The sequence below is a fragment of the Falco cherrug genome, chromosome 16, assembly GCF_023634085.1.
Source record: "Falco cherrug isolate bFalChe1 chromosome 16, bFalChe1.pri, whole genome shotgun sequence".
Taxonomy (NCBI): Eukaryota; Metazoa; Chordata; class Aves; order Falconiformes; family Falconidae; genus Falco; species Falco cherrug.
In genome coordinates, this window is record NC_073712.1 from 8065953 (window position 1) to 8077006 (window position 11054).

General features: G+C 43.7%; 2 protein-coding genes across 4 annotated transcripts; one reads left to right on the forward strand and one right to left on the reverse strand.

The window, feature by feature from the left end:
* The first annotated feature begins 52 nt into the window (after nt 1-52).
* On the forward strand, nt 53-4679 carry LOC106631675 (transmembrane protein C1orf162 homolog). 3 transcript variants are annotated; one of them, XM_055727938.1, is made up of 6 exons: nt 53-1082; nt 1843-1903; nt 2272-2371; nt 2662-2750; nt 3318-3397; nt 3985-4679. In XM_055727938.1, the coding sequence occupies exons 2-6, from the start codon at nt 1873-1875 to the stop codon at nt 4060-4062; spliced, it is 378 nt and encodes a 125-aa protein (XP_055583913.1). In that variant the 5' UTR covers nt 53-1082; nt 1843-1872; the 3' UTR covers nt 4063-4679. The 3 variants fall into 3 exon arrangements, with proteins under 3 accessions (XP_055583913.1, XP_014142107.1, XP_055583914.1); XM_014286632.3 differs by having other exon boundaries at nt 3997-4679; XM_055727939.1 differs by having other exon boundaries at nt 53-355.
* A 3051-nt stretch (nt 4680-7730) lies between these two features.
* ADORA3 (adenosine A3 receptor) lies at nt 7731-10972 on the reverse strand. Its single transcript, XM_005447194.3, has 2 exons — nt 10570-10972; nt 7731-9571 (listed from the first exon to the last, which is right to left on the reverse strand). Exons 1-2 carry the CDS (start codon nt 10917-10919, stop codon nt 8944-8946), a joined length of 978 nt encoding a protein of 325 aa, XP_005447251.1. The 5' UTR covers nt 10920-10972; the 3' UTR covers nt 7731-8943.
* Between the last annotated feature and the right edge of the window lie 82 nt (nt 10973-11054).

An 11054-nucleotide genomic window follows, 5' to 3' on the forward strand; every position in this document is an offset into this window, starting at 1 on the left:
GTAGTGGGCAATTATTTGCAACCGCAGTATGTGCTGTTCTGTTTGGTTCCTTGTTTGGTCATGAGCACTTCCAGAGATAACAGAACTTCGCAGTGAAAAATCTGGTGCTAGTACAGTGGTCAGTTTTTGGTTTAGAATTCTGTGTGATAATGACCTGTAGATATTGGCTGTAGCTGTAAATGTGTTCTAAAATCAAAATGAGTGCCAGTGCTCTTGTTCATCTGGTCCAATACTGGGAGGTCCTCTAAATGAATATCCTCATTTTAAAAGTGTACTGGAAGGAGCACTTCTTATAACAAAGCTTCAAGCAGCGGTGAAAGCACCTTCCTGTTCTGTGGAAATGAGGACGTAGCTGGTAAGAAACTTACCAGAAGCTACCAGAAAACTTGGCTTCAAGTGAAGTCACCAATATTAAGTTTAAAACAATGAAACGGATAACCTTATTCTAGAGGGTGGACATTTTCGGAAAGATTCTTTTTTTGTGTAATGAGGAAAACTGTTTTATGTGTATTATGATAATATGCAGTATAAGCCCTTTCATTTTCTTAGAGAAAACTTTCTCCCTAAAGGATTTTGTTACATCTCAAATGACCTAGCTGAGGAAAGCACCTACCTATGTGAAATCTCATCCTTTCTGTGTTGGAAAGCGATTTATTTAGTAAATAAACTTAGGCAGACTAAGGGTGTGCTTATGTGCTTCCTTTGTATGGATTGGGTCCACAGTAGGGAAATGCTTCTAGTGGAGTTGGTAAAATAGCACTTTTCTATGCTTTTCAATACAATAGTTAAGCAAAACAGGTGTTCTTTAGAGGGTAAGAACCTTACTTAAAAGTAAGGTAACTTAAGCTGAAGCTGACTTTATAACTCTTCTGAGATTGCAGACATCTTTCATAGTTTCCTGTTTCTTTTTAATTAAAAAAAAAGTGAAGTTGCTCAACTTCCACATTTGTGTAACCCCATAGTCGAATGACACTTGAGCTTTAACTAGTTTGATAGAGTTTTCACAAAGCAAGTGGTAAACTGCTGTGCTAACACTCCAGGAGTTTTCCACCGGCAGGTGGGCAGCAGCTCTATGGTGGGAGGTAAGATAGAGCTGTATTGCTTAATTGTCTTATTACTGCAAATGATGCACTTTCAGATGCCGTGTAGGAAACTGGGGCATTTTAACGGTTTGACTCTTGGAATTTGGGCAGCGAGTGACGTGTGGTAGAAGAAGATGACAGCAACAGAGATCAGGATGCTTACTTTGAAGTTGTTGGCAAAACTTTCATGTTGTAATGTGCAGTTTGCAAGTTGTGTAGTGAGAAAAACCAGGGTAGGAAATATGTAGTAGACCAATCTTTCCCTATCTTTACAATTCCACCCCCAAACTTGAGAAAAAAAAGTTATAGTTCTTGCTTTGGTGGAAAAAAATCAAGTGTAACTTGAGAAAGCAAAACATAAAGGCACTTTTTTTTTTTTCAAAGGTGCTTCTGATGATAATGTCCATAAAGCTCACTGTTCTAGCTGCTGCAAAAATAATACTGTGGGTGCTTTTTTAGTTATTAAATATACTGCATTTTTTTGAAAGAAGATAGCATGTTCATCAAAGCATAGTGAGCATGCACATACAGGTGTAGGACCAAGACACTGGGAAGTAGGAGTCCGCCTGAGTAGTTGCCAGGTTTGCTGCTGTGGCTTTGTGCCGCTTTGTGTAAGAGGTCTGAGAAATGGATAAAAACTAAATAAAGTGTATGAGTTAGAAAGATGGTGACAGGTTTGTTTTGCTCTAGTGTATGTGTGTACATATATATACATAAATACAACCTTTTTTTTTCTTCCCCCTCACCCCCTTCCTTTTAGCTTCTCTCACTGTTAGTGTTTGGAGCGAGAATGGGAAGTGGTTCCTCAAATGCGAATACAGGTATTTTTTTTCCTTACGGAGTTTTCTTAGGTGCAGTATTCTTGACTAAGTTGATACTGTCCTGAGTCAAAAAGGGCTGCTGTGGGGGCAGCTTAGCAGATGTATGCATTTGGGGAAGAACTGCATGGCTCCTGAAGGCTGCTGTGTGACAGTAATGTTAGAAACTATGATTTTTCTGCCTGGTGTTTCCACCTTCAGCCCTCTGACAGAGAAGAGTTATGCTTACAATAATATTAACTTGGATAGGCACATGCCTCTTGCTGCTTGTAATTTTACTGGAGAAACTACCACGTTTTAAAAGCAGGTGTTGATATATGTTGTTTTTGGTATGTGTATATATATTTATTATTTTTTCTATTCACTTCCAGTTACACCAGAACCCATTCCCACTACTGTTACTTGGTATACCACTGTATATACCTCTGCAGCTGATTTGAAATCTTCAGAAGTCAAATGCTGGATTGATAAGTAAATGTTCCACCTTTATTTCCTGACTTCAAACACAGGGTTCCCTGAGACTGCGGACTCCTCCCGTAAGGGAGGAGTTAAATGTAATGCATTTGTCTTGGGATTTTAAAAGGCTGCTTAGAATTTCTTAGTCTGCACTAGATAATTCACAGTGATGCTTAACACACACCTTTTAATCTTGTGGGGCTTGGGGTAAATGATGTGTTCATAAAGTTTGAATTTGAGCACCACTGATTCTTCAACACCTGTTAAAACTGGGGATTCTGACACTATTTTCTGTCTATCAACAGCCATGAAATACTCTACGTGTCGCTAGCCTTTATCTCTGGCATCGTGTTGACTTTTCTGTTTTTTGCAATCACCCACATCTTCAGAAAAAGTAAGTGGCACAGCAGAGGGAATAACAGCAGCAGGATGATCCAGAGCTAGTGGCAGGGAAGTGTTTAACACCTCGTGCTGCACATCTTAACCTGATGGTGCTGTTTCCATGTTCTTTGAGCTGCATCTTGGAGCACTAGGGTTTCAAAGTAACTTCTACAGAAGTTACTTTGAAAGAGGCTCAAATGATGTCTGCCTTGAATAATTAATGTATTGACCAACACATCATTCCTGACAGTAATGAGGAGTTATCCCAGGGGCTGTTTTCATGGAAGAATTAACTTCAGCACTGATGAGTTGTGGTGGGTTGTTTTGTTGTTTTTTCTTGTCCTAACACTGGCCACACAGAATTCTCACCAGATGTGTCAATTGCTTTCATCCTAGCCACTTCCAACAGGTGTGCAGGGACTTGGGCTACCAAGCTGCTCGCTTTGCAGCAAAGGGCTGTGACAGGCTTTACAAGCTGCGTCTAAGCCACACGCTCTGTCACCATGCGTTTGAGCCTCTCTTGCGCTGTCTCTCCAAGCATGGTGCAGACAGCTGAGGCTGGTATCCCTCTCCTGCCTAGGGTGTAAGAGATGCCACCAAAGTTCACAAGAGCAAGTTCCCTCTCAGACGGTGACTGAGGAATGTGCTAGGAACGTCCAGGTAAAGGTCACAGCTACTATTTCTAATACTTCGGGCAGAGACTTCAGATTCTTGATAGAATGGTAAATACAAATCTGAATAGGGAGAAAAGAGATTTGTGTTTGTGAGACTTGAGTGTTAGTCGACAGTTCTTTTGGCTAAGGAAACGTGCTCTCTTTTGTGCATCCAAGGCTTCAGCCTGTGTTTATAAGTAGTCCAGGGAGTTACCTGAGGGAGGTACCTGGACAGTAGGAGGAAAGACATTCCTTCTCTGTTATCACAGGGCTCAAATGCCATACTCCCCATGTATTTCAAGGGTTCTGGGACAGAACTAAACCACTAATAAGGCAGGTCAGGGGAAAACCTTTTCAAAGGGCAAGCATTTCTGCAGTTTTCCTTCATTATGTTGATTCTTTGGAGTTGATGCAGAGTTGACCCAGGATCCTGAGCTAGACTGAAAACTGGTCTGATCCAGCGCCATAGCATTTACTAATTTCCCATGTGCAGGGACACACTGTGACTGTTTATGGTGTGTAGCATTGAGGACAAATTAAAAGCAAGACATTCATGCTGAGATGCGATGCTTGCACACTCTCTAATATTTGCAGTTTCTTTCACAGCCCCAGAATGAGGTTGCCTATGCCACTCTGGTCTTCCAGCAGAGTGGGATGCCAATGGCTGTGTGATGATGAAGTTTCTAGTGAAATGAAGATGCTGACATCAAATGCTACCAGGACGTTATATTAAGGCCTGTGTTGCTCTGAGAAATGCCAGCACTGCTGTAGGTACCATCAACTGATCCTATAGCTACAGAGGGAAACTAATGTCTCCTATTCCAAACTGCTTGTCAATGGCTGTGGACAAATGGCTTTTTATACCATATTTCCTGTAGAAATCTTGCTGCACTTTTAAAGTTTCTGTTTGTGTGTTTACTATTGCTTTGAGCTACCAAAGGGAGTTGAACAATGGAAGTGATACTCTGCACCTGTTTGTCTGCCCTAACATTTCCCTTTTCCGTCACAGACTATAGCATTTTTCTTGGTTTTTGATTGCCAAGTGCCCTGATTAGTTATTTTCTGCTTATTGAAGTTATGATAATGAACTGTTTGTATACAAACATCTGCTTCCTGATTGGGTCGCATAAAAGAATGCACAGTCATAGTGTGACAGTGAACATTTTGGGAAATGCTCATTTACGTGTTATTACCTGTAGCATTCTAAATATATTGTAAAGAGTGAGAAATCATCCCTTTTTCATAAACTGGGGAATAAATTACCACGAATGACTCCGTCTTAGCAGCCACAGAGAAGCTTCTCTGCACATTCTGTGCCCAGGGGTGGAAGGTTTGTTGCCTGGGTAAGTATAGTGATCTCCATCTGTTGTTCAGCACTTCTCCTGCAAGGCTGAATCCGAGCGGAGTTCCCTGCCGCCTCAGCCTTCAGGGCGTCGGCAGCCTCCTTGTTTCTGGTCACCAGAGCATGTCAGATTCTTGCAGGTATTTCTCTTTTCTGCAAATGCAGATGTTCGCGTGCCTGCTGTTGCGAACACCCCTCTAGAGGAACCTCTTTGGCAGGACCATTGCCTCGGGTCGTACCGCCTGATGGCAGCACGAAGCCGCAGATGGGCAGCTGGCTGCCGCTCAGCTCGGCTGTGGTGCCTTCGGTGTCTTTCCAACGAGCAGTTAGCAGAGCAGTGGCTCCACCTCTGCCAGCTCTCTTGGGTTGTCCTGCCTTTGTGACTGCAGAAGTTGGTAGAAGTTCGGGCGACCACCGAAAAGCAGATGTACAAACACTGTTACATTCCAGAGTCTGCCTGAAGAGGCATTGTGGCCCGACAGTTTTACGGGGTCAGGGGTAGAACTTGCGGTCTTTGTTTTCCTGTTATCTATTCTCATCTCAAGTCGTGGCAGTTTCTTCAAGTACTACTTAATAGCGAAAATACCGCATTACTCCTCAAAATGTGCAGCTAGCTGCTGAGAGGTTTACAAGGGATAATTGTGGTTGGTGCACATTTTTGTGTTTGGGGGTTTTTTTTGGTTTTGTTTAATATAAGTGTTACTCTGCTGCCTGACAGCAGTTGAGAAATAAGGAGATCTGAAAATTTACTTGGCTTGTACAGAGGTTATTCCACCATACCAACAAGAACACTACCTTCCTGTGTAAGATGCTGTTAGATCTTATGTTAGAAATTCAAGAAAAGGTGACATACCACAGGCTACCCCCAGCCCAGCTACTGTGTTTTTCACGTAGGTGTTTCCTCACTCTGAGTTGTACTGAGACTGAACATGACCATTTCATGTACTCTGTGAAACACTGCAGACTACAGTGCGGCGATTTTGTGTGCCTACCTAGAGAGCAGAGTGTGTAAACAGCCCTTGCAGAAGGAGGGTGACAGACATCCCCCTATTTGTTGTGTGGCTGCTAGTGAGTCCCCTCATCCCAGAGCATCTGTCTGTCTCTCCCTTTCCTGTGCCAAGAGCTCTGTATAGTTGTACACAGCTTTTAATGGTAGCCACCAGCCAACTGTGTTATATAGACAGCTAGCAGAATTTGGGACAATTGCATCTTCTAATCTGAATAGAGGAGGGGTTGTGTGCTCTTTGTTTCACTGTTCTGGCTCTCCTATTTTCACTACTTCAGTAAGTTTCTGCTAGAGGTGTTTGTACTCGTGGTCTACCTAAAGACAAGCTTTCACAGCAGGAATTCGCAAGGGATTTGCCTAGGTGTGGGCAAGTCCGGTACAAATTGTCCAGCCCTAGGAGGGTGGGTGGAAATGGCTCACGGGTTAAATGACGCTTTGGAGGATGCATGGACGGTAGTGCCTTATGATATTTCCTGGCATTTTGCAATTGACATCTGGTTGCAGTGTTAAAAGGATGAATTATTAGAGCTACAGCGGTGATGCTGACGTGATTGTCAGGGTGCATTTCCCTCAGCCAGCAATGAGTCAGCTCTCACAGGAGAGCTAAATCGATTGCTCTCCCTGAGTGATACTTTGTATACACGTGGACTGTTGGTACATACCTTCACCCATCTTCACATCTAGTTTAAGCATCATTCAGCCTGTTTGATCTGTCTCTGGAGCTGAATGCCACAACCATTTCCAGAGTAACTGCTGGGAGTGGGAGCCAGGGACCTAGACCTGTGAACTTCTTCCAGTTGGCACCGCCACGGGCAGAAGCCAGCTGATGAGCCCTCTCCTGCAGTGGGACACCTCCTCTGGGTGCCTTACGGAGAGAGGCTGGGTCCCACTGTGGTGAGCGTCCTGCTTCGTCACTAAGAAGGGAGCCGTTGCCTGGAGTTCCCTCTTGGGGGGCTGAGCAGGGTCAGTCAGCTCGCTGAGACTGCTCTCCTTTGCAGCTTGCTTTCAGAAGGCAGAGCGGCTTCCCCTACTCCGTTCTCTCTGTTTCTGTTCTTCCTCCGTATCCTTATGCCTTGTTCTCTTGGAGCTTGTCTGGCAGCCTGCTGGGAATTTGGTGTGCTGTTGCTCCCTCTTCTCTCAGTTTCTCAGAATTACATAGGCAAAGTTTGCTGTGCATCATTCTAACGAGTAATTTTCTGCTCTTTAGGTGAGACCTGTTTTTTCTGCTGAAAGCAATCAGTCCTATCAACTCATAATGACAGATTATGCAGCAAAATTCTGAGGTACTTATGCAGTGACTTCCTTTGCTGGCCTGTTTATTTATAGAGTTGAACTGTGTAACAGGGCAGAGCTTTGGCCTGTGACGAGGGTTACATCAGATAATAAATTGAGATGTCTGATCTCAGCTAAAGGAGCAGATGCCAACACTTTCTGAGATAAATAACAGAATGATGCACTCCCTTTTCTGCTTCTTCTAGACCACTTTTATTATTTAAAGATAGGGAAAAAAGAGCCTGACCTTTAATGGCTTATTTTCAGTTTGACCTGTGTTGCCTAAAAACAGGCTGTGTGAGCTGTGGTGTAATATTTACTGCAATTTCTGTCCTGTCCTAGTCAGGACATCAATTTAAAACAGTGTGGAGATTTCACGCAGGCTGCTTTTTTGATTGCCATAGGAGACAAGCAGGCTGAATTAATATAAAATCCATCTAATATTTATATTATTCATGAAAATGTGACAAGACTGGCTGCAGCACAGGTTGACCAGACTCAAATTTAGTCTAAACTGACAGAGAAGACAAAGGATGTAAGAATAGTCAGTGAGGACATGCCTGGATTGTGAGCTGCTGTATTACCAACAACAAAGAACACATCTATCTTATTTTTCAGTGGACCCAACCAATCCTTACTAAAAAAACCCAAAAAAACAACAGAACAAAACAAAAACAAAAAAAATATGCACAAAACCAAAAAAACCAACCCCACACAGAATTTCTCTTAAGTATCTTTTCTGTATTTTGAAACTATTTAATACAAAAGCATATATAGACACATACCTACATACACCTTTAGAGTAGTCTTCAGATCTGTAACAGGTTGCTACCAAAAGAGTAATTGTTCCTCAGGTTTACAGAGAAGACTTGAGCAAATTACATTTATATCAGGTGTTATGAGAACAGTTTGTGATTGTAGGGAGAATTAAGCATGGGAATATACTGTGCACGAAGAATCCCCGCAATGGATGTGTTTTAGTAACAAATCGGGGAAATGCATCCTTGGTTGTTTTGGGATAGTTGATTCTATCCTTGTCAGGTAGCTGAGGGAGGAGGGAAGAACTTAAAGATATCATTAATTGACTTTTTGACAGTCATCTCTTCCTGGCATGCTGCCCTGTCCCCAACATAGCTCACTAATGAATAGCTTCAGTGTGTTCAGCTCTTGCCTGGTGCTCTGTGTCCAAGGTCTGTTTTGCAGGCTTCTGGGGTGAGCACTGTCCTGACTTAAAAGCAGTGAAAGTCTCCCTCTGACAGGATCCCCTCCAAAGAAGAGGAGACTTACCAAAGTCAGCACAGCTTCTGGCCTTCCAGCTGACATGGACAGCGGTGGGGCCAGCAGGAGCAGGTGGGGGTAATTTCACAAGGCGGGTCAGCTGCAGGTGGTGGTGTTGCTGCTCTAATTTTATTGGACTGGTACTACTGGACCAAAAAAAAGTCGGGGCAAGCCTGGCTGTGTGTGAGCAAAGGGCCTATATGGGCAAAAAGAGAAATCAAAGTTATAATGAAAAGAATTCTTAGCTTTGAGTTAAAACTAGAAATGAGCCAACACTTTTTTACCAGCTGGTCACGGATCCCTGCTGAGGAACTGGGAGCAAAGAGTCTGCCGCCTTAAATAGTGCTTTGGGTTGCTGGCCTACCAAATAACGCTCAAGCCAACAAATTGGAACTGGAAGGTCCTGTTAGATGAAAACACCTGCCTGAAAGAGCTGGGCTTGGTACAGCAACAACTAAGCAGAATTCTCTGGGGTACAACAAGGCAGGAGATCATAAATGATCCTTTGGGGTTTAATGTCAAATGTGCATCAGATTGAGTGAGAGGAGCTTGCCCTTATCATAAAACACTTTGTGTGAGAGTGGGAGTAGATTAAACAGAACACGCATTTTTCCCATGAGCTTCTTAACCAAGCAGTTTATCAGTGGTCTGGTATTCACTGGCAGGTCAACGCTCGCTCTTTATTTGTGACTGTTGGTCTGTTGTTTGTAACAAATGGGCCTGGGTTTTTGCACAGGATATAGGTCCTTAAAATTAAAAGGTATGTGGTTTTGAACTTCTTTATCTTGCAAGCATAGACAATGGGGTTCATGGCAGAATTGGCATGGGATAACAGGATTCCCAAGTACATGAAATACGGGGGGATCTGAGACTCAGGGTAAAAATAGGAAATGCAGTTTATAATGCACAGAGGCAACCAGGATATTGCAAACAGGAAGAGAACAAGTGCTAGAGATTTGGCTGTCTTGAACTCCTGTCTGTAAAAACCTCCTGCTCCTCTCACACTGGTTGTACCTTGACTTAGCTTTGTCCGGATGATGTAAAAGATCTCAACATACAGAGCACACATGATGAGCAGAGGGACAAGGGTCCATGTGAAGAAGCCAAAATATACCATGTAATCCATCCTCATCACAGAGGTAAATCGACACACGAGAAAGTCAGAGCTTCTTGGTTCTGCCTTGTTCCATCCAAACATGGGAACTAACCCTACCAGCAGGGACAGAGACCAGCACAAACCCAGTGCCCACCAAACTCTTCTCTCTGTGGTGATTAGTTTATATCTGTTGGGGAAGAAAAGCCAGGTTGTGTTAAACAGAAGTGTTTAAAATACTTCAGGATGGTTTCAAGAACTCGCATGTTCAAATACTGTAGGTTCATTGTCACAAAATGGAGCATTAACTCTTTTTGTGGGAGGGAAATGGAATCTTGAGACAAGCCCGAACTCTTCATTTGTAACAGTAGCTTTGCAGCACCCATAAGAAGAAATATGCTTAACAACTTTTTTTTTGATGGTTTTTGCTTTTTGCAAACCTTTATAATTTGATGGTTTTGGCTATTTCTTGTTTCATTATGATCTTAGTGCCCCTCTTGCCTACATATTGCTTTCCTACCATTAGCAGTCCTATTGTATTTCTTTGCCTCCGTGGGTGTACCTCACTCTTTACATTTGGCTTATGCCATTTGTAGGACCAAACTCTTCTTTCATTCTTCAGTTTCATAGGTCCTTTCCCTGTTAGTATGAGGTTATGCTTTGCATTTCTAGCTTACATACTTTTCCATTCAAATATAGAAAGTGAATGACTTCTTAGGTTAGCCCTTAGTAAGTCTGTTACTACTTTTGTATTTTCAGCAAACACTAAAAGGAATTTTATTTAAGACTAGCCTCAGAAACCCAAAGAAATTTGTAGTACTCTCAGTATCCTGTGCAATTAACAGAACAGCTGGAGAACCGAACTGTTTGACCACACGCTCATGCTGTGGCCAAATTCTGACCGGCAATAACAGCAAGGTGCCAGCTGTGCACGAACAGCCCCGGGGTCTGTCTGCGTGGCACTGTCAGCTGCAGGGGGTGGTCCCTGCTCTAGAGAGCTCAGCTTGGGTGGGCTTTTAGGCACAGGTTATTGTCTCCATGTGCAAGTGTGCATTGAGAGTAACTATTTCTCAGAAAAGGGCCAGGTGAAGTAGGAGGGAAGAGGTGGCACCTGTGGGGCAGAGGCTGGGTGTGGGAAAGCTGGGAGGAGGGGGTGGGTGGAGGGGCCCACGGCAGTCCGGTGCTCACCTGGTTGGCAGCTTCACTCGCAGGTACCTGTCGATTGCAATGGCCAGGAGGGAGAGGATGGAGGCATTGGTGAAAACCACCATCAGGCAGCACATAAATAGGCAGTTGTAGAAGTGGATGCTGATGCCCAGACTCACCACGATGGCCAGGGGCATGACAAGGACCCCTACTGCGATGTCAGCCAGCGCCAGGGAAACAACGAAGTACAGAGTTGTGTTCTGAAATGTCGAGTTCAGCTTCACCACCCAGATGACCAGGATGTTACCCAAGGTGGCAAACAAAGCAACCAGGCACTCGGTACTGATGTAAACCCAATCCAGGCTGCTCAGCACCAGGCTGTCGTTTGGCATGGCGAGTTGCTGGAGATGCTCCCACCCTGGCTTGAACTGCAGAAGGGGGCATGGGCATTGATGACTCTGCGTGGGATTTGTCCTCAACGTCTGGTGCTCAGTTCCAGTGACTCTCCAGTCTGCAAACCTCTTCCA